We start from the raw sequence: 23,452 nt of genomic DNA, 5'->3' as shown, positions 1-23,452 counted from the left end.
GTCCTCAGAGGGCTTTTTTCATACTTTGTCAACCTCGACTCGCCCCACGGAATTCAGAGTTTACAGTTCAACTTTATTTTAACTCATTATCTCCCAGGTACAACAAGACAACGAAACTGCCGATCAATTATGTTATCTACTCGGCAACTATCCTGACTATTCGGTAACCACAGTGTATGAAAATATCTTTTAATAGCAAAAACTGAATACATTACGGCAATCCGACGGCATAATTCGATATTGGTTATAGTTTCCTGAAGGATTATATCGACTCGTGAAACTCATGAATCTGGAATCTGATATCAACAGAGAAAGAAAAAGTGACGTAAGCCGAAATAATCCGAGGAGAATCTGGGGAGAGGATAAGAAGAGGAGAGCCTAGGAAAGAACGCATCGAAGACGCTATCTATTAGTTCTGTTAGCTGATGCTTGGATCTATTACCGTCTCTGATTGGTAATTCCAGATATTAATTAAGAAAACTACCCCGTGTTTCAACCCTAGTTCCTAATTAGAAAGCTTGTTGTTTGGGAATATCTGCGGTTATGTTCTTGAGTCGCTAAACCCTATTGTATCTCATAGCCCTAAAATTAGCTTATAATTATTCTTTGTTACCAGGAGCCACCTTAAAGCAACACGTGACCTATTGCTTATGCAATCTGTACCTAAGCGTCATGCTTTGTTATAAACAATTCGCGTTACGTGATATGGAAAATTGACTATTATCAGACTCTTGTCACAGCCTCTCTTCGTGTTTCGACCAAAACTATTTGCTAGGTAAATCTATTAACTTAACTACTTCGTTAATTTGCCATCATAAGTGGATAAAATTCATGAAAACTACAATAAATATGTGGAGGTTTATAGTTAGAACTGGCATAGCCGACACGGATTCGAGTATAAGTACGAGTATAAATCTTACAACGTAGTGCGAAGAGGAAACGTCTGCTAAGCAGGCTAACGTACCGAAGTAGCATATAGTTCGTAACTGGTATATAAAATTATGTTCTCTGTCAGTCTATCCACAAATGAAATCAAACATTTTCCTGTTTAGCTTAGAAATAATATCTGTATATATTATAATTAATGTTTGACATTTAAACCAACGGAACATGAGTAAAGTAATATGATCTAGCTTTGCTAGAACTTTACCCCAGCTGCAAACTACTGTACTTCCGGTTTTTCAGTAGATTCCCGCAAATAGAACCAGTGTAGCTAATTAATAAAGTTCCTATCCTTTGTCGAAAAATTTTTCTATCAAAGAATTCTCAACAAAAGCAAATTCCATAGAACTTTATGATTATCTTTTCTTAGCAATAATATGGTAACCTTTTCTCAATTCATAGTCTTCTCTGAACCAGACATACAATTAAAAGAAAGATACTCCTATAAAGAGGAGGTAAAAGGAAAAAACAAAGGTTAAGAGTTTAGCAGTGACTGGCTGAGCTGCACTGGAGATGCTGTCACTTCTTCCGATTAATGGAACGGTGCTGGCTTTTGAAGGACGCTGAGGCCCAGACTCGCGCGGTAGGCGCTCCCCAGGCCCCTTGCCGGCCAGTGGGTCGGAGAGGGAAACACAGAATGGGTTGAACCTATCATAAATGAAGTTAACCTCATCACGGAGTTGTGGCGTGTCCTCACAGAGCGCAAGAGTGGCATTTTTTGCGCATCGTTTGGCTTCTGCGTATTTCCTGTGAAAGAATCGATTAAATATAAAGTCAGTAATAATAAAAAGGTTCTTATTGCGCATTTAGAATTCTCAATGCGCTTACAATTGCATATGATTAAAAAATATGAGCAGGTAAAGTGTTAATTGTGTGGTCGGACTACGTCATATCAGAAGTCTGCAAAAGAAGAAGACCATATATGCTACACGGAGGAAAAAATACCATGAATACACACGTTCCGAGAAAAAATTGCCTAGTTCAGGTAAGGGTTTTAAACGTTTCGTGCCTCGTGTACAAAGTCACCCACAGCAAGCCCTCACCGTACCCCTCAAAAGTCAAATGCTTCACCCCTAATTGCTTCTGTGTTGCTTTACTTCGCACTGTAACTGGTTAAAAAAACTCATACCTTTACTCAGCCAATCAGAATGATGCAAAAGTAAAACCAAATGGCAACGCGCGTTTTCCCGCGCTTGGCGCAAGTCACGTGAATTTGTTTCGTATTCTCATTGGTCTGTTGTGTTATTTATGTTTGTTTCGTCTGCCCACGGATCGCTATCATGGTTTAGTTTTCAACTCTAAATACTCCACAATTTTCAAATAAATGTCAATTTGAATCTTTACTTTCAAACAAAGCTTTTCCGTGCTGTTTTATGTTAAGACCATATTTTTACGCAGCTGGACAAAATAACGCAAATTTCGCTCCTGATTTTAAAATTTGAAACGAAACAGTCATTAGAGCCAAAACCACTTACCGGCATAGAGACTTGTCTGCTTTGTTCGCTCTATAACTCATCACGTAGTCTTCCTCGCATTTCTGTTTCTCCAACAAATATGTATCTTTACATTTGTTGCGCTTCAATGATGGGTATGAAAGCTGAAAGTTCATGCCGTGGCAGTATTTGCGTTGTTGAAAAGCTCGATTGCGAGCGAATGATCTTTCAATGTTTTGCTTCACATACTTCGATTCATTCTTGTGGCAGTGAAGAACAAATCCTTTGGCACAGTTATGAAGCTTTTTAGTGAACACTGATCTGCAACAGCAACAACAAAAACAACAGAAAAAATGTATTAAGTCTAAAAAAGATTAAAAACTAAATAAATTTATTTAAGTGTCAAATGCATTGAGCACTGTTGTGCTAATAGGCTGTTTCCGAGGCATCTTGTCCCTCTGTTTATTTCCAAACGATTCCTTGTGCAAAATCACTCAGATGAAAATGAGTTTGATTTGCATGAAAATAAACCTGTAGGTTTTGACACAGAGGCAAAAGGTAATCCGGAAATGGCCTATTCGGGACACGGTAAATAAACTGAACCACAAAATATCACACAACGCGGTCGAGGAGTTAAACCTGGGACTGCCGAGAACAAACCCAGATAGCCGAAGGGTGGAGGATTTGAACCAGGGACTTCCAGATTTCAAATTCAGAGCCCTAAACCACTCGAGCTAAAGGCATTGTTAAAAGGGTCAATGTTGTGTGAAACGTCACGACTATCTCTGAATCACAAAAATTTCGCAGCAATATTCCCCTTCCCTCCCATCCCCAATGCCAACTCAAAAGCTGTATACCAACCTGCAGGGCTTCTTGGGATTTTCTTGTAGTGTCCGTATAAAGCGTCCCATGCAGACTCTGGTAAGGATGAAGTATTCCCGGGCTGAACATGTTCCAAAAGGATTTAGGGGACTTCGAACTGTAGAAACGAAACCAAAACAAAGAGGCAATTTATGATAAGATAGCTCTCAAGCAAAGACTGCTCGAACTATTCTTTTGTATCAAATTGCGACTCTGGGGCGGATACAGGATTTAGAGAAGGGAGTTCATATTTACCGCCGAAGATGGTCCCCTGTTTTTAAAATTAAGGTCCTCGGAAATGGGATCAGTCCGGCATTCTTAGGCCAAGTCAGCGACTCGAGCGAACCCCCCCGAACCCCCCCCCCCCCATCCCAGCGATTTTACTTTCTGTCAGGTGTGACAGTTGCTTTGCTAGAATATTATTTCTCGATTTCGCACTGGGAAAGGTATTACAGAAAGTACTGAGGAAAAGATAATTTACGAACTCTTCAAGGAAATTGAAATGCGAACACATTTACGCGCGAGAAAAGATTACACGTATAGCCATGAACTGACTCCTCGTTCAGCCTAAAATGCAACTATTTTATGACTTAAATACTTCTGAGAGGCAAAATTCACCAAAATAATTTAGTACTGCTGCAGTCAAAGGAGCGGTTTAAAGGATGGTCTCAGAAAAGGTGGTTTTGCGGGCTGTTAAATTAAAAAAAGGTTTCATCTATTTTCTTAGTAACCGACAGATCAGATCTAACCTGCTGGCTTCCGTCTGTCGACGCTCCCGGGACAGTAGGGATTGAACGGGTCTTGGTATATCTTTAAAATATACCGTGTTCTCTCTGTCTTTTTACAGAACTTCTCAATAACCTTTTTGACGCAGCTCTTGGCTTTCGTGTATTTCCTGAGATAATAATAACAATGAAAAAAAAAAACAAAAAAACATCACAGTGGCATTAGACAGAGGAAGGAAAAGAAATAGTTTCTTTTTTCGATCTATGTTTTTAATTTGATTTCATAGAGCTCTGACACCGTTTCAAAAATAAGATTTTAAGCCAATCAGAGGAAAGGATACAAAGCTCAGGTTTTAAAGCCAATCAGAGGAAAGGTTAGGAAGATTTTCAAGCCAATCAGAGGGAAGGTTAGGTTTTTAAGCCAATCAGAGGAAAGGTTAAGAAGGTTTTTTAGCCAATCAGAGTAAAGATCCTGTCTTTTTCAGCCAACCAGAAAGCTGATGGATCTCCAAATTCTCATAGCTAACATAAAAAGAAACTGTAAAGCAAAACTCGAGGAGAATTAACACTTTGAACCGAGGTCTGTAACTAACCTGCATAGGGAAGGGCTTGCCTTGTCTTTGCTGAATTCCTTGTGGAAGGAAGCAGCACAGTTCTTCACTTTTTTCGTGGCTTTCTTCGGGCAGTCGGGCTGCAGGTCGATTCCCTCGAACGAATTCAGCATACCGTATCTGCAGTAATAATTCTCCGAGCCAATGACTGTTAGTGCTCGGGAGGAAATATTGGTCAGGTTTTGGGGATCCGTGTTGTTCTTGCATCCATACAAAACCTTATTGATGCAGTTTTTCATAGCAAGGTACGCTGCACTGAAAAGAAAATGCAAACAAATTAGAGATCTCGAACATTCCAGCCGACCGAATGGCCAGGAATTATCGTAATTTTGACTTCACTACACAACCGAACACACTCAAAGGTTGAGGCATGGGTGCGATGGTCAGCCAGGCCCAAGATATGTTTTAATTACGACAATGAGCTTACAACAAAGTGGATAAGAGATACATCAAGTAACGTCCTACATGCGCCAAAGCCGGACACGTAAACCCGAAAAAACCTCTTGTTAGGAAAAATAGGGACAGTTTTAAGGTAGGTTGATCTATAAACAACAGAAAGAAAAAACAAATCATATAACGCTAATTACACAATAAAAATAAACCTTATGGGAAAGTGCTAGTGGCAAGGCTGACCGTAGAATGTGACAAGTTTCTCAACCGTCTCTTTTTAAAAACGTACTACCCATGAGCCCTCGCGTACTACGCTGGCACTCAGTTCTCTGTTCCGTGTCGGCAAAATATCAATTTATGTCAATACCGATTATCACAAATTACATTTGCCAACGGTCATGATAACATCAACTCCATCGCGCAGAATTCTATTGTCTTTCGCGACATATACTTGCAGTGCTCATTTTTTCAATGCGCGGAATAATAATTACAAATATTAGCTGTCGGAATTCCGACTGCTCTCGTCAATGAATCGGCGGCTGTCAATCAAACGGTCTGATGTGTGAAGTAAATCCCAAGGTGTAATAAGCTAACAATAGCGCTCTAATTTAAAGGCGGCCTGCGCTCTTCACAAAGACTTTTGTCAACAAAGTCGTGTGCAGCGACATTCTCACTTTTTTTGTTGACATGTCACACTCGAAATGGTTTGAGCGCGGGAGCCAAAAGTTCTCCCACAAAAAATTCTTCTTCCAAAGCGTTGCCAAATTGAAAGAACGGTGCGCATAAAACTTTCTTCTACTTTATCGTTGTCCTCTTTTACTCGACCGGTCAAAGCAGTTCACCAGACGCAGTCTTTTACTCGATCGGTTTACGTAGTCTGTCGTTGATCGAGGACTTAAAAGACAACACAGGTCTTTATCTATTCGAAAGATGAAGGGGAAAATAAATGACATTTCTGTTTGAAATCCAGAGCCGAACAAAAAAGCAAAGGCACGCAGCGCGTCTTACGCCTGAGTGAGCATTGTTGTCCACTGCATGTGTGAGATAATTATTCTAAATTGGAACCGTTTTAATTGATCGAAACATTTAAAAGGCCCAGGTTCGAGTGTTCAGTTATTAGAATCCTCTTTGGAGTAACATGTCAAAGCGTACGAGACAGCTCGGCTTTTACGCATCACTATTTGATGCATCACTATTTTTACTGTACATTGTTATTAATTCATCTATTTTACCTATCATTATTTATTCAGCTATTGTAAATAAATTTTGGATCATGTATTATGTAGGATCTTATTGTAATTTATTATCTTAGATAGTGCAGGTCCACATCAGGACTTAACGTCTTGCCAATTGATCTGTAACCTGCTTTATCAAATAAATCATGTATGTATGTATGTATGTATGTATGTATGTATGTATGTATGTATGTATGTATGTATGTATGTATGTATGTATGTATGTATGTATGTATGTATGTACGTTTATGATCGTGGCCTCAGTTATAAGTACCGTCCCAAGCAAAAGCCCGTTGTTATGGGTATTTATGAAGTTGAGCGCATAGTCTCTCAACGAAATCAAGGGGGCAAGGCAGAGTATTTTATTCAGTGGAAGAATTATCCTTTAACTGAAAACACATGGGAGCCGTCCGAACACTTCTTATGTTGATGAAATTACATGTAAAGTGATGTTAAAACGACGTTCAGAACACTCTGAGATCTTTTTTTCAACGAAAATCAAAAATGATCTCTTTGAGACCGGCTGAGGATGAAGTACTCTGCTTCGCTTCCTTTAACTCTTTTATCTCTCTGAGATCATTTTTGTCTGAATGAGTAAAGACATGAAACAAACGAGCGACCGCCTCAGACAGGTTTCCGCCTAAGGAAACAGTTATATAATTTATTCACATTTTGATCCGTTTTGATTAATCAAAACATATAAAAGGTTCAGCCAGAGAGCCTCGCCGTTTATTTGAAAATAAAACATTGGGTCGTAGCCTTTCAGTGGAGTGGACATGTGCAAGAAAGCGGGATTGACCGGGGATTCAATGAGTTCTAAAAAGAGCTCCCGATCAACGCGCTGCATTTCTTGCACAGATGACATGCTGAAAATTCGTTTATTGCAACTCGCGCAAAGCATTACTTTAAATACGATGGTTAAGTGATACATTTTATCACCTCTCAATTTCAATGCCTTATAGCGTCGGCGTGTCCTATTGTTTGTGGAGGCGGAGCTTGGCATATATTAATATTCTGCCGGGAAATTCAAAAGAGTTTCCGAGGCGAACGAAGGTTGTAGGATCGTTACGAGTGTTCGAAAGTTGGCAGAACGACCACTTCGAAACATTATTTTCCGTTAAAACTTGGCATAAAGCGTCTATCTCGCGTTCCCCTTGTATCGAAAAGGCCATGTACCAGCAGATTAACTAATCTAGCTGCCAGTCTATCATCAGAGGAACCCTACGGCATTGTTGTACACTGGGGTAGGGTGAGGCACTGTGAGTGTTAGCTGTCTTGTCCAAGAACATAACACACAAAAGCCTCGGCTATAGGAATCGAACATTTCACTAGCTGTAGTATCAGCATGTCTATGGCTTCCACTGAACAAAAATGGCCACCACTCACCTGCAGTCTTGTTTGGGGTTTTCCTTGATGGTACTAAAAAACTCATCCATCAAGCAGGCCTTCGCTTTAACGTCAAATTGGTCCTGTGTACAAGAGCTGACCAACTTTGCACCATAACAAAACAAAACTGGAAAGAAAGAGACAAAAACGCAGTTAAATAAGTCGTTTAATTCTGAAGGGAATTTGTTCTCGAGTCCTCTGGTTGCAATTTCTTAAATCAATTCAATTCTTTATTTACACTATGTAGGGCATTTACATACATTTTACAAGTAAAGTTATTAAAAGAGTGAAATATTAAGAAAATGAGGCCGTAAAGAGCAGCCATGCAAATTTATTGGAACAAAAAGAAGTCTTCACATAAGAAAAGAGTTCAACTCCTACAGGATTGGTTTGATACACCAACATGGCCGCCGTTTCATTGTCTTGGAACACCAATATGGCTGCCATGACGTCATGTGCATACACTCTACATTTGAGCGGTGACCAAAGTAGTAAGAGCTTTCTGGTTGAACACCGCCATGATCAAGGAAATTGCAGCATAAAAAAAGACTAAGTGCAGCTAAGCTAGATCTAGATAGACTTTATTACAACATACATACACTACATTCACTCTTAAATAATCATGATTATGATGTATGATAGAGCAAAACCAAACAGGAAATTAAAACATCGCAGCATCAGCAAAATCAAGTTTGATTATTCAGAAGGTGGCATTTGTATTCTTTCTTAAAGATATTGTTGGGCAAACACTTAATTCTGAGGGGTACAGATTCCAAAACAGTCTCGCAAGGATGTTTAATTCCCGTTTCGTTTTATGTTGGATTCCCGCCATGGAAATTTTAAGTTCCTACATGATAAATATCGCTATAAGTAAGTCACGAATTTATCAGATTCAGTGAGTTACGTTCATTATTACTTTTCGCTGTCTCCATTAAAAACTTGCATAAAAGTTCATTCTAATGAGGGAAATATTCCGGGTTTTATGTACATCAATTGTTATCCCAGAAAACTGAAATGCGACTGAAACGAAACTCAGTACATAACATGACAGAGGTTCTTACAAAAAGGTGCTTACAATGCAGTTTTCGCTTACAAAGATAATTGGTGTACAAAATTCAAAATTCATGGCCGCGATAGGGATAAAAAAAACATGGTGTTAAGCTGCCATTTGAAGAAAAAGACAACTTGCAGATATTTATTGAAGATAGGTATTAATCAGTGAAAATCACAGCTGTCCGAGGGTCAAAATTGCTCACAAATGGGAATTAATTGGTTTATCGATTTACCAAATGGAGTTATAAACAGCGAGGTAAATATACCAATGACATTGAACTGAGTTACTTGTTTATTAATCCCACTCAGCACATACATAATCCCGGCATAACTGAACGGTTTTCAATTTAAAGACTCCGGTGTATAAACGCACTCTCAAAAGTGTACGAGCCATATTCACCGCAAGGGCTTTTCGAAGAGCCGCTAATACCTGTTGAAACCACATATTAAAATATTTGTCTAACAAATGAAATCTAAACTGACAAAAAGCTATATCGACACACTTAGCTTAGAAAGTAAAACTATCTTACTCACCTAGGAAAACAAATTGCAGACATTTGCGATTCATCTTCGATACCTCAAAGCTTCAGACGACGTGATCGTGTCGAAATTGAATTACTGGGTTTTACAGAGGTGCTGCCTCTATATAAACTCTATACGCGTAATTGGGAAACCCCCATTAAGGCCGGTAATAGTTATTTTTAATTATAATTTAATTATTTGGTTGACCCTTATGGATCGACAGGTCCAGACACACCCAGGTTACAGGTCACATACATAAATATTCAACGACTTAAAGTTGCAGACTTCGTCATCATTTTCTAATTTAGGTTTTTTAACCGACGTCATCATTTCATGGCACACAAAACGAGATTCGTATGAGACTTGATTCATCGATAATCGCTGTGAGTCTTGTTATCGCCAAATCACTGACTCAGTAATGCGAAGTAACGTATTGTAGGAGCTGTATAGAAATTAGAGAAAGCGGTAATATATTTAACGCGCCGGCCGGCCCGCAGTTTCATTCAGAACTAGCTGACCATTTCACAAATAGAAAGTGAAATCGTGAAAGATACTTACAAAGCTCAAAAAATTACCAAAACATACGTCAATGAATTGTTTTGTACCTCTCAAATGGAGACTCAGCTTTCTATGCCTGGGATATGTACCTAAATTTATTTTAAACGCAACGGAAAAATTGTTTACTCTCTGTCCTTTGAAGTACTATAAAATCGTATTTTAAGGTAAATTTCTCGCTTTTACATGCAGTTCGACTTCCGACTACTGAATTTTAAGTCGGGTCTAGCGTGTGTCAATCTTACTCCATTTAAAGCCCGCACTTGTCTTGATTTAAAATATTTTACAGTTGTTCTCGACGTTTTTCTTTTGTTTTGTGTACCTTGTTTTATCATAATTATTATTTGGAAATACTGGCGAGATAAAGGAAAATGTATTTTTTTTGCATGCAGTCCTTGAAAACGGCAACATTTTTTACGCGCCGTTCCGGACAATTCAATTTTCCGGTTTCGGTTTCGAGGGGCTTTCCGCATTCATTTGGTACGCACGTGCACGTGCGCACGCGAATTTGTATATCGATCAACATACACGGTTTAAACACTCAAAAATAAACAAGGAAGTGATTTTCTTTTAATGTATGACTGTCTAAAGAGTTGTATTAATAGCAGTGACATTTCCCGTTATTGAAAAATCAAACACTTATGGTTCATCGAATGCAGTTAAGACTCAGTTATCATTGGTCGGTGCTTCATTAGTATACTTTAAGTCATTTATATTCAAATCACTTTCGTTTCAGATGCCTGAAACGCTGAAACGAAACATGTAATTACAGTCCTCATACTAAACCCACCACCTAGCAAACCTTTTTTGAATGTAATACGCTCAAAATAACACCGAAGTGCTTTTTGCCTTTTTGACTGAAAACTTCACATTGTGCGAGTGCGGTCACTGTAAAGCTAAAACGAAGACTGCGGACTGCAGACTGTGGACTGCAGACTGCAGGCCGGGGGTAAAATGCAGACTGCAAACTACAGACTTTTTAACTGAATCGTGTTACCATTTCCATCATTGCGAGTGCGGCTCACATTCACACGACGTTTTACAGTTGAATCCGGGAAAGAAACGGCCACGTAAAAACAAAAAAGCACAAAATCGTAATAAATATCTTCACTGCTACAAGCGCCACTCAAATCCTAGGCATAGATAATTTAAGGGAGAAATCATTTTGCCTGAGAAGTGAGGTGTACATTCTAAGATACTGAAACTGCCATTCCAATGGCTACTTCGCGAAACGGAGTCCAAATGCAAAGCCAAGGGATGTATTACAGTGGTATATTTATTGAGACGACAGGGTGCTAGAAACACTTGACAATGCTGCGGCAGTTTCTCGAATATATTCCAGCAGTTAAGTAAAGTATTTCTTCCAGAGTTGAGATCGAAAATTAAAGTCAAACTGCTAGGAAAGAGAACACATTTTCCTGATTGATCTATTTTCTGTATTTTTTTTTTTGAAAGTTAGGACAGTTACTCAAGATGATTAATGACCCACTGACTCACACCAGCACTGTGTAATTAACTATATAAAACTTTTCTTGCACTTAATTAACATTTTGCTTGCATGGATTTGTGAAATTAAAGTTCCCGTGACAGAATCAAAAATGTGAAAGGCATTTAAAGTGCCACTGAAACGAAATTTTTGTATGTGAGATTTTTGCTTACTAATAAAGTTTCAACCTTACTTAGAAACACTGGAAACTTTTTTTCGCATACGGTAAGCGAAAAGTGCTTTTTCAGCCGTCCGAAGTTGGCTGGTTAAGCCCAAAATTGGCGGACATTTTGGCCTGACCAAAACAGCCTAGTGACGTCACTGGTTGTATTACTCTCATGCCGCGCTGAAAATTTAGAGTGATTATCGGAGAAGAGATTACTGTTCGAAGTCCCCCAAAAAGCATCATAAGGACATCTCAGAGCTGTAAAGCAGATAATAACAGTAGCCTTAGACATGAAGAGGTCGAGAGTCGATAAAACTGTACTTCTTATTTAACCTCGTTGATTTTCATTCAGTAATAAATATGGTTAAACCATGGAAGCATGCTTAGTAGGTAAAGAAGAACGACTTTTCGATTAGTTTCAATTTCCGACACCGCTCAGTTGTAAAATATATCGCTCCGTTGTAAAATATATTGTTTAGGGAAGATGTTGATTTTATTAAGTTAAACTAGTCAGTCACGCCGTTAATGTTTCTTTCATAAGCGCAAACGATGAAGAACGTATAACACTGTATTCAACGGCGACACTTAAAAAGTTAGCAGCGACCTCTTGACTGAAGGGCAAGAATATTACTCCGGCAGTACAAGGAGCCACCGCATAAAAAAACGAAACGTTTAATATAATGATACATACAATGGATCCAATACTGGACAGTATTGCTAAGATTTAGAGCTAATAATAAGCGAGTTAAATAAAAACTCAAAAAATACTCACCAAATACGAAAAGCAGCAATAGCGACTTGATACTCTTCATGTTTCATCCGAACAAGTACTGAAGTAGAAGAGCGCGAACTAAACTAATTTCCTTTCAGATCAGAGCACATTTTTACGGGAGTGGACGGCCGGGGTCTACCCCTTCAAGTTTCCCTCGCCGAGGGTGTGAACAGTAATCATGTTTTATTTTTAAAACATTAGAAATCCTGAGAGAATGGAAGGCTGTTGATTTTCGAGAAACCCATATCTCTCCTATCGATAGTCAACCCACGCAAAAAAGTTGATGTTGGGATATAGTCTTGTTCAAGTCAACAACGCCGAATAGAAAGCCGACCTCGGAAAGCGAAAAATGTCTGGGTATCATTTTGGATCGTCTCCAGCTAATGTTACTAACAATTTATGACCTGATACATGAAGAGATAATATCAGATATCATCAAACAAACATTAGGCTTAAAACAAAGCGAAAAAATTCTGCTGTAAAACTAACTCAACGAATAGGGTCCGAGTAACTTGTAAGTCAGGTTTTGTCACTTTGCGCGCCACGCATCATGCACATTAAACGGGAAATTGTCAAACAAGTCAGCTTTTATCATTGTTTTGTTTTGCTTCAAATCTGGACAAGTAAGAACCTACAGGATACTTAATATTAATGTGAACAGCAACTGAAGACTAGCTAATTCTAAAAAGAAAGATTTCTGTCATGCAATCGTTCCTTGAAAGGTTGCATGACACCGTGACTTTCTATAAAAGGCTATACGTCATGAATTCGACTCGAAACTGAAAGTAAATCTAACAAAGACCTAATTGAAAAGACAATGCACTGGAATATTAAACCTGATGCAATACGTAAGTCAGTTTTAAATATAGCTGACAGCTGTTTGGCGAAATTTTTAAAGAAAAATGTCCCCAAAATATTACAGTCCCCGACACAAAAAATCATCAACTTCCGCCCTTCGTTGTATTTGTGTGACTGTCACGCTCGTGTGAAAAGGAGACACGATTATTACTCTGGGCTTGGTGGTGTGACGAATGGAGTGAAAGATCTCTGCTGAACAAAATCGCTGTCACACACAGCACTTTGGAAGAGGAACTATAAAAACAAATGAGACACTTAGTACATAAGAACACTTTATATAATACCTACAGATCAAGTGCCAGGAATATGGCCGAGGCTTTCTGACTAGCCTCTTCGCCTTGCGGTCTTTCTCCGCAATTTTCTATCAAGTACAAAGTTGGTTATCTCTGATGTCTCTGAGGGTGATTGTCCAAGTGTTGAAAACATTTCCTGCCTCTGGGGACCCAGCTGCATACCACTTTGTTCTTACTTCCTGGCTGAGGAAAACCTAAGAATGTTATAAGTAGGTACAGTGACCTGAAGAACATCTATCAAGAGAGTATCGGGCCCTAAAAATCCTGATCAGCTTCTACTTTCTTCTAGAAATATCCACACAGATGCAAACTGGCAGGTAACGAGAATACACAGCTTGATCGCGAAAGGATAGCTATCTTTATTTATTAAATCAAGTCATCTCAGCTTATGCCACACCAAATGTATAAAAACATAACGAGGAACCTTCTTTGGTAGGATTTTTAACTATAAAATGAATCTACAGACCTTCTCGATGCTTCCCCGGTCAGGAATCCTGTAAGCTGCTCCCGCCTTTATTTGAGTCCTTTCGATCATACCTAGAGTTGTGCACTGGAAGCCTGAGCCCGCAATTTCCATGTTGCATGCTATGCACGAGTGTCTGCGCACGCATGCGTCTATGCATTGCGGCTCTGAAAACACTTCCTGTCTGGAATTCACATGGCCAATCAGGATCGCGTTAAAAGTGATGTCGAAGATCTGGGGAGGAGAGCATGGAACATCCAGGCGAGCAGTAAGAGTAGATTCAATATCTGTGATAAGAAAATGACACATCATCCAGATATTTCTTTAGTTTTGACCTCCAACGAAACAGGAAGTTAGAATCCCCAGTTGACAAGACTCTGGAGCTGGGGGGGGGGGGGGGTGGGGGGGGGAGGAACTCCCATATAAAAATTACAGAGTGCTCGTCGGAAATTTTGAAAAGAACAGCTAAGAGGTACCAAGATCCTGCTTTGTGGGTGTGGCTTGAAACTTCATTCACCCCTAAGAGGTACCAATCCTAAAATAACACATTATCTCCTGTCATATTCTTTTCGGCTCAACACCCTAAAAGATACCGCTAAAGTTCCCGCTGTGGACCTTTTGAGGCTGAACACCCTAAGAGCTACCAAAACCGCTTTTTAAGACCTTGAAGATACGACGAGCACCCCCGTCCTTTTAAATGTGAGTGTACCCCCTTTCTTATCGTTACTTATTTTCGTGGGAAATTAATTTTGCGAAAATGGCATCGGGATATTTCGTGAGACTGAAATGTCGCGATTTGGCCAAAAAAGTACGTTAAAAGGAACTAAATTTCGCGAAAATTGTCAAAATACTCAAGTTACAAAGAGCCAGATAGGAATGGATTGTTTGACGACTGCACCAAGGATATCTTACAAGAACTGCAGCAAGAGGATGATATTGATTCAGGCAAAGACTTCTTGGAACGCCGAACTTTAAATAGAGAACACGGACAAGATAATTATGTGTAAAGTGACGATGACGTTGATTAAAGAATTATATAGCAGTGTATAAAATTTCGCAAAAATCTTTTCTGCGGGACTTAAATTTCGCGATTATTTGAAAATCGCGAAAATACAGTAACAATAAGGTAGAAAAAGGTTAAGTTCGTTCTCAATTCGTTCCTAGACCTCCCGTTTCGTCCAAAAATAAAGAATAAATTGTAGGAGAAACATTAATGAATGGAAATTAAAAAACACCCACCTGCGTTTGACCTACATATAAAATTCAGCGTTGAAAGAATCAAGCCGTGAGCCAGCAGCATTCTCAATAGAAAGCAAACCACTAAACGAAAAGTCAAAAGCAGCTTTGAAAAGTAACATCAACCAGTCCCAAATTAAAATGAAATGAAGCTATGAATTCATTAATTCGCTCAGCTCTGAGCATGATATTCAAATTCACTGATCTAAAAACAGAATTACCGAAACTAACCCAGAGAACTGATTTCAGATGGTGCTCACAATTTTGAGGGTCCACTCAAGCATCACCAACGTTGTCAATCAGTTAGGTTTAAATGAGGCTAAATCCCGATTCGTGAAGAAAAGAATATTTTAAGAAGCAAATGTTACTGTCTCGTAAAATACCAGCCAATACTATTTCTTCTTGAGCCTGGCAATTGTTTGCTAAGAGTCCTTATTGCTATTATATTAGACCGGAATGAAACAAGAAATTGCTTTCAGCTTATTAGCGAGTTGTTTGGAGAGCTGATTTGATAGATACACAAAACTGATAAAGCCAGAAACGTCTATCATTTGGGAAGATAATGTAAAGGTGTTAAATGGCTTTGAAAGTACGTGGGATTTAGCAATATTCATGCTAATTTCTGCAGATTAACATGCTAACTTGATCCGAATTTTAGGAGAATAAAGCAAAACAAATTCTTTATAACTCTTAATTAATTTCGATGTCATCTATTTTTGTTTTGTTTAGTTTGCTTTTGCTCATCAAAATCTCGGAAAACGTTCACTACTGATGTCTACTGACACTGGATAACCAATGTTAAAGTTGAAATAGTAATTTGAAATAGCCACTTTACACAAGCCGTTTTTATTGTCCAGTTTTCTTCTACTTATGCGCATTGATTTTTCTCTCCATTGCTAAGGAAGCATAAAATGTCTAAAGGTGTTCAAGTATTAAATTGGTGACCGAGTAACTGTAATCAAATCTAAGACAGTTTTAATTTCAACTTGAGTCATCGTAAAAAACCTTCCAGGAAAAGTAGCAGCAATATTAAAATAAGGAAACACGTGGGTGTTCCATTGCTCAATGCGTTGACGTTCAAAACTGCTGAATTTAAAATTGATTTGTAAGCAAATCGGCTAGAGAGGATATTACGTTATTATTTTCTTTACCGTGGATTACCGCTGACACACTGCAAATCGTGAGTAGTACCACGCGTAGCAGGCTTAATCCTCTGTAGGAAAAAAGATGGCGACTGGTACGTTTACCCATAGTTCTTAGCGCAAGAAAACCTTAACAACGTTCATAAAAACCTACAGAAGTTTATAAGTCTTCAAACCTAGCATACACAACGTCCTTCGTACAGGGACAAATATTGTAAAAAAAATGGCTTTCTTTGTGTTTTATAGGCTGTGTTAGGTTCGCAAGGTATTGTGGTAAAATGTACAGCCGCCATCTCTTTTCCTACGGTGGATTGGGAGAGGGAGGGAGACGGGGAGAGAGTTGACCACACTTGTTGAAACACGATGTATCAGGCTGGACGCTCTCTTCCAATGGCAATTCTTCGATGAGTATGTAAATGTATTGAACAGAGAGTTGACAGGATAGTTCAAAACAGGATAGTTAACTTATGGAATTTATTAGATAAAGATTCAAAACTGTGCAAAGGTTCAGTAAACTTAAAGAAAAATCTTAAACCAAAGATGCTTGACGAGTTTTTAAAACACAAACGGTTCTACACTTTTTAATTCATTGTATTTTTATTGTATTTGTATTGTTCACCGAAAAACCCATTTTTGGGAGTGTACAATAAAGTTTCACTCATTCATTCATAACAGTCCGCTGGTTTACAACAATAATAATAACAACAACGACAAACAACAACAACGAAAGCAACAACAAATTTATTTTGTTTCGAGAAAGAATGCTAACAATATTTCTAACTATATCTTAAAAGATATAAATCTTTACTTTAAAGTTGGTTGCTAGTCACCTGAAGTGACTGTATAGAGCTAATCTAGTCGGGTGCTCATTACATTCTTGCTCATTACATTCAACAAGAAAAGAAACGACAGCGGTCGTGTGTCCCAGTGCCCAGTAACTCGGAAATCTTTAAGAAGTAAACTGGACCACACCTAAAATACATTATAATTATTATTTTGTCCTATTAATATTACATTTCTATTTTCTTTTTTCTTATGAAAACAAATTCCTTTGAGGGTCAGTCACGTCCTATTTTGACCAGACTCTTCACAGCCCTCTATTTTCTCGAACTTTTATTCGATCGTTGAACGCGCGGATAAAATCGCGAGAGAACTGGGTGTCAGAGCTAAACAAGAAACCTGACAGCTCACCTCCTCGCCTCCGCCCCCAAGTGCTTCGTGCTCGCTTTTTCTTTCACATGCGTTGAAAAATAGAGAGGCTGTAAACAGTCTATGTTTTAACACACTATGAACACCTTGCATGTCCTAGTAAATGACGTGGGAGTATTGACAGAGCAACGTGCCCCTCTGCAGTCACTATCATTCGTCTTAGGGATTGATCAATACCTTCTACATGGATTTTAGTCTTGCGCACAAGCTCGCCATCTTTGGTGTATATATGCAGGTAAGCGTAACCAACTCCTGCATCAGCGAGGACGACATGTTCACGTGAATGGTGAAATGCAATTCTACCTTTATGAAGACTAAACGTGAGTTTGAATTTAGAAAGATGGTCACCGTGTTCACTGAACATGTGCACGTAGGAGTCTTCGTCCAACACAATAACACAGTCATCACTAGCAAGCGCCAGATCTGATACAGACCTCAAAAGTCCTTCTCCAAAACTGCGCACAAATTGTCCATCATTCTCATACACATCAAGCACATCACCTTCCTTAGGATATCTGTCGCTCTTTATAACAACTTTACGCTTACTATCGACTACTAGAGCATCAGGGGTACACCGGTCTGCCTTCACAGGAAAGTGGTTGTGCACCTCCCCGTTGTTGTAAAAAATGTATACCACAGACTCAAATCCTGAATCATCAAACTTATACAATCTGACCAGTACATAGAAGTTGTCGTTCATGTCCACAGCGACATCAACCACTTGAAGACTTACTTGGTCTATATTATGAACAGGGAGACTGAAATGATCCATAAACTGTCCTGTTCTGTCGAACACCTTTACTTTACTGTTGTCACTCTCAGTTATAATGAACTCTCCTTTGGAATTCACCGCCATGCCGCTCGGGTTTTTAAGCCTGTGCTCCTTCACTCCCTCCTGACCAAATGACCATGGTGCAATTTTAACAAAACAGTGTACCATGCCTTGCTTACGAAGAACTTCAACTACCCTTTCGTCCCGTAACGGATCAATGTTTCCTTCTTCAGTATCAACTGTAGGCCACATACAGATAGATTCCTCTTTACCGATTGCTCGTGTAACATCGAAGATGACACGATTCACGTGACACGATTCACGTGACAGACACTAGAAATGATCTTCCCGCGTCCGTTCTTATTAAACCTTGCCATGATGCCTTTCCGTAGTTCGACGTTAAAACTATTCTGTACTGCTGCCAGACAGTTTATTTCTTTGATACACACTCTGCACGGCGCTATTTCGTCCGCAGGATTGTCTATTGTCTCTAGTATTGTCGCCATAACTCGATATTCCATTGCCAGGATGCGGTCAGGCGTTGTTAGAGCTTCATTTTTAAAAGCTCTTGTTGCTTCCCTGCGAGCATCTTTGAACCTCTCTTTTGCGTTGGCAAGCGCCCTCGTAGCTGATTCATCCAGACCAGTAAGTTCCAAGTTTCGCATTTCTTCGGCGAGAGCAAACGCTTCAGCACAGGCTGCTTGTACAGGTACCTCGCCTCCCTCACTTCTGGACCTTTCTTTATCGAACACTTCATAGAGCAGTTCGATTCCTTCCTCAAAGAAGCTGATACTTGCTAACAAATCTTTCCTTGACAATCCATCCAACTTTGACTTGATATCGTCTATCTCACGGACAATCATACTGCGAAATTTTTGTTCTGTTACGTCGCCTTCTTTCAGCCTCTCCGCTGCCTTATCTCTGCCTTTATTCACAAGGAAGCCAATAGTGGCTTTCAAAACGGCAGTTATAATCATTATCCTCGAGAAAATGGCTTTCAATTCTTTTGTTCTTCACTGTAGCGACATCGGAAACAAAGAGGTCCTTGTCTGCGGGGCAAATTTCGACAGCGATATGGCTCTGATCGATCTGAGTTAAAATGACGTCATGAACGACGACACCGCTCACGCGAAATTATGACAGCGACAAAGAGAAATGCCAAATCGACAACAACACTGTCGACAGCGACTTTCGACCACTTGCAGTGCATTTGGGCAGAAGAAATTGTATTTTACTATATCAAGACAAAAATAAAGTTTAACTCTCTGTGAGTCTTGACAGTCTTCTTTGTTGTCTGACCCTCTTCTTTCATCTTCTCTTCTCATCTTTCATTAGATATTAAGCTTTCTGGTCACGCGCTCAACCCTAGGATGTCACTGCATTTCTGTCATACTAGAAAAGCGCAAGGGTTCTTTTAAACATCTTTGCTCAAAAGCTTTAGATAAAAAGGAAAAATGAGACAGCTTAAAAAAATACAAACTTGAAAACTTTAGACTTATTATTTCAAGACGCGGCATCCATGATATGACTCAAGTATATAGTCAGCTTGGTTCAGCTCTAATAATAGAATAAATGTTTATCAGTTACTGACCCTTGTTTCATAACATATCTGAAATATTTTCCCAATCAAGATCATATTTACTACTTTCAAGGATTACATAATTGAAACAGCCACCGACTTTGTATTTAAGTTCTTCGTTTGAAATCTTATTCCTGATAAGAAATTAACTCCCATTTTTCTGACTCTCGCCTTCGGACACCCCGCTATTACGGACGCTCGCTATTACGGACAAAATCCAGATCCCTGGCGAAGTGTGACTAGAAATGACTCCCGCTATTACGGACTGCGGAGACTTTCGTGGTACCAGAATGACAATTTTATTGTTTTGACTCTCGATAAAGCGGACACTAAGTACATCACATCACATAATTATTTAAAATTAGTCTGCTGTTCAGCATTTGTCAAAATATACTTCAAAAGACTTCTGGAATGTTTATTTTCACATCAATTTTTTTTTTGTCTGTACAATAGGCCCTTTGCAGCTGGGGTCACGTGACCAAATTTTTCCTAAAAAATTTTTGTATTATGGGCTATAACTAAAAGAATGCCAGAAATGGAAAGAGCGCATCGAAAATACCAAAATGGCCAAGTTTGAGGCCCCAAGAAAAGACGAGTAAGTTTATACCATAGTTTGAATTTTCGGAAAATTTAGAGGATTCGTATGGAAAATGTTGCTGGAGAGCAAGGTCTTGCTCTCCAGCAACATTTTTCCATACAAATTAATCTTCTTATTCTTTCAAAAATTCAGACCATCATAAAATCTCATTCTCTGATGATGGGGGCCTCAAACTTGGCCATTTTGATATTTTCGACATGCTTTTTCCATTTCTGGCATTCGTTAAGTTATAGCCCATAATTTTATGAAAAGTAGGTCACGTGATGGCTTAGCTGCAAAGGGCCTATGGTCCTTGCTTCACAGACATTGTCAACGTTATTTATTGCATGTTGGAGCAGTTTTCAATTGCCTGTCGAAAGTAATCAGGCAATAACTTTGGTTTTGGTTTTGGTTTGACCACGGTTTGAGATTAGACTGCAAAATTCAAAAGAGTCGTATTTTTTGCGAACGCGGGCGACGGTCAATATTCGAACGTCTGGAGCGAGTGTAAAAACGGCGAGGGAGAATGGGGATGCTCACGTAAAATAGCCCAATTCCAGGATATTGCCAGTTTTGTCTCAGCTACCTCTTCTCAATCAAAATAAAGCTGAGCAAAGAATACATGTACTACATATCCACCAACTTAAAACTGGCTTAACTAAGACCACAAGAACCTTCAGGTACGTTTTAGCTGGAACAAATGCACAAAATTTTAGACATTTTCCTTCAAATCAAGTTAACTTTACAAATCAACCAGGATAAAGTATGTGCAGCAAAATTATCAAACATTGCAGAAGAGTAAGCATACATTATCTGGATTTCCCGTGAAAAAAGTATTCATTTAAAATGTTGCTTCTTGGCAAATGATTTTTAGAAGTCTTGATATCCTGGTTACTTGAAATTAACTGTTCGAATCACAAACTTATCCGAAATATTCTGTTTCTCATTATCTCAAATTTGAAAACTTCTCTTGGAGTCTCATTGGCCTAGCATGCACTGGCTAATGGAAAATAGAGACAATATTCCTACTTTATTGTGAAGCCCAGATATCAAAATTTGCTGCTGAGACTAAGCTTAAATTCAAAGATATAAAAATTATTGGAGCAAACAAAACAGCTAATTCTGATGAACTGAGTGCAGCAACTTCTATGGTTTCATATCACTACCACAAAGTGACAATATTTTTATTGGTTTCACAAAAAATATTAATATCTTATTTTTAATCAAAATTCAAATCGGCTTTTTTACCATCAACGTCAAACAATTTACCATCACGTTTTTTGGCTTTATGTTTCTTATTAAGTCTGTTTTAGACTAAATGAAAAATACACTTTTGTAGGAGTGGAATATTATTGTAATAACATTTATTCGTCTTTTAAAATATCTCCCCTGATTGTGTAAGATTTGTTTGAAAAAATTGATTGAACAGCGGGGAAATTAAATATCACGGTACTGACAAATAGTAACATGACTAGATAAACATTCTGAGCTCAGCTGTAAATTTAAAGATTGAGAAATCAGGCAACCGTCGCTAACAACCTACGTAAGTTACCTAATCATCTCATTAATTTCCATGGCAAGACGCATCCGCATGCTATAAGAACTTTAGTTTCAGTGATAAAGCTATGTTTTTGTATCTATCCTTCGCTCCCAACTTACATTTAAATCTAAAAAAAAGTGACAAATGAAACTCCGAAACACAAAGCTACAACCCAAATCTGAATGTTTTCCGAAGAACAGATGTCCAGTTTGGAACAGTACAGCAGTGTTCTATTTTTGGAATTTCATAGGATCATGAGGAAAGCAAACTACAAAATTCATAACCTTCTCGAGCGTTAAATTTTGCATTTGATACACCGAAAATACGAAACAGCGAAAATAATACACCAGTACTACGACAACAAAACATTAGGCTACTCTAAGCACAAAGTAAAGGCTCGCATAAAGAAGTGAGATGTGTTCCTGTCAAACTACCGCTGAAACCAAACATGGCGAAAGTACATGTAGCTAGGTCGCGGTAGTTAAATTTAAAGATTATGTACTGATAAATTCGGAACGGAAAACGATGTTATTAGTTCTTCTAATATGTCGATTAGCAAATTTTACTCACAAATAAGAGTGCTGAACGCCACTGCAGCCAGAATTCCTTGTATAAGGAGGCCAAAATTGTCATTCAACTGACAATTTCGTTCGCCGTTGGTCATCTTACAGCGATCACGTTACAAAAACAGCTTCTAACTGCATGCACAAACTGATAGAAATAAACAGGATAAAGCATTTATTGGATAAGAAGACATTGCTTCTACTTATGGATTCTTTTATCTTCAGTAAGCTGTTTTACAGTTCTACAGTCTGGTCGAACACAAGCAAGTCTAACATCGAGAAATTACAGTTGGTGCAAAATTTTGCTGCACGTATTGTATTGGGACTGCGTAAGTACGACCATATCTCACAAGGCATCAAATCCTTGAATTGGCTGCAGGTCAGCGATAGGCTCTACATAAATGACGCTGTGATGACTTTCAAATGTATTCATAATCTTGTTCCAGACTACTTGATTGATAAATTCATTTTCCGATCTCAAATCGCTACAAGAAACACCAGACAGAGTAATGACTTAAACATTCCACGTTGCCGACTGGCTACCGGACAAAGATCATTTGCATATCGCGGAGCAAAAATCTGGAATGAGCTGAGTGATGATTTGAAAGGTTTACCTTCTGTGAAAGCTTTTAAGGGACACTTGACCAAACATATTTTAAATGTTAATAATGTAAATTCTTAATATTCAATTTTAAACTTTGTAAATTTTTAAATCTTTAATACTGTAATTAATTTTAGACTCCTTACCCAGTTTGTTTATTCATTTTAATTGACGTATTTTTATCTTTTTTATTCCTTTTGTAACTGAAAAGCCCCTTTGGGGAGTTGCAAATAAAGTATGTATGTATGTATGTATGTATGTATGTATGTATGTATGTATGTATGTATGTATGTATGTATGTATGTATGTATGTATGTATGTATGTATGTATGTATGTATGTATGTATCTTAGTTGAGTGTTCATCGTACAGCGAAGAAGATACTGGAGAAGCAGACGAAACAGATTGATTCATTGGTTAGGTTCGACCCTCTCCCCTAACCACAGAGGCAGCTGATGGTAGTTTTTCGTTTAAAATGATCGA

At 38.6% G+C, this 23,452-nt stretch overlaps 1 protein-coding gene and 1 pseudogene across 2 annotated transcripts; both read right to left on the bottom strand.

Moving 5' to 3' along the window:
• Positions 1-52: 52 nt before the first annotated feature.
• Positions 53-12,395, bottom strand: LOC149096640 (uncharacterized). Of its 2 annotated transcripts, none has more exons than XM_089280756.1 (7): positions 12,138-12,395; positions 7,584-7,710; positions 4,555-4,827; positions 3,986-4,131; positions 3,237-3,354; positions 2,418-2,696; positions 53-1,689 (listed from the first exon to the last, which is right to left on the bottom strand). In XM_089280756.1, exons 1-7 carry the CDS (start codon positions 12,175-12,177, stop codon positions 1,368-1,370), a joined length of 1,305 nt encoding a protein of 434 aa, XP_089136882.1. In that variant the 5' UTR covers positions 12,178-12,395; the 3' UTR covers positions 53-1,367. The 2 variants fall into 2 exon arrangements, with proteins under 2 accessions (XP_089136882.1, XP_089136883.1); XM_089280757.1 differs by lacking the exon at positions 12,138-12,395 and adding an exon at positions 9,171-9,301.
• A 4,460-nt stretch (positions 12,396-16,855) lies between these two features.
• On the bottom strand, positions 16,856-19,384 carry LOC149096639 (uncharacterized; annotated as a pseudogene).
• Positions 19,385-23,452: the final 4,068 nt, after the last annotated feature.

This window comes from Orbicella faveolata, unplaced genomic scaffold, assembly GCF_042242905.1.
Source record: "Orbicella faveolata isolate gen_17 unplaced genomic scaffold, um_ofav_v1 contig_48, whole genome shotgun sequence".
NCBI lineage: Eukaryota > Metazoa > Cnidaria > Anthozoa > Scleractinia > Merulinidae > Orbicella > Orbicella faveolata.
The sequence above is the reverse complement of the archived record's forward strand: the minus strand, read 5'-3'. Positions and strand labels throughout refer to the sequence as shown.

Coding starts and splice junctions, on each gene's coding strand:
- LOC149096640 (XM_089280756.1), bottom strand. CDS start 12,177: ATGAAGAGTATCAAGTCGCTATTGCTGCTTTTCGTATTTG. Junction 2,697..3,236: donor AATCCCAAGAAGCCCTGCAG/GTTGGTATACAG, acceptor TTGCTGTTGCAG/ATCAGTGTTCACTAAAAAGC. Junction 1,690..2,417: donor GCAGACAAGTCTCTATGCCG/GTAAGTGGTTTT, acceptor ATTCTTTCACAG/GAAATACGCAGAAGCCAAAC.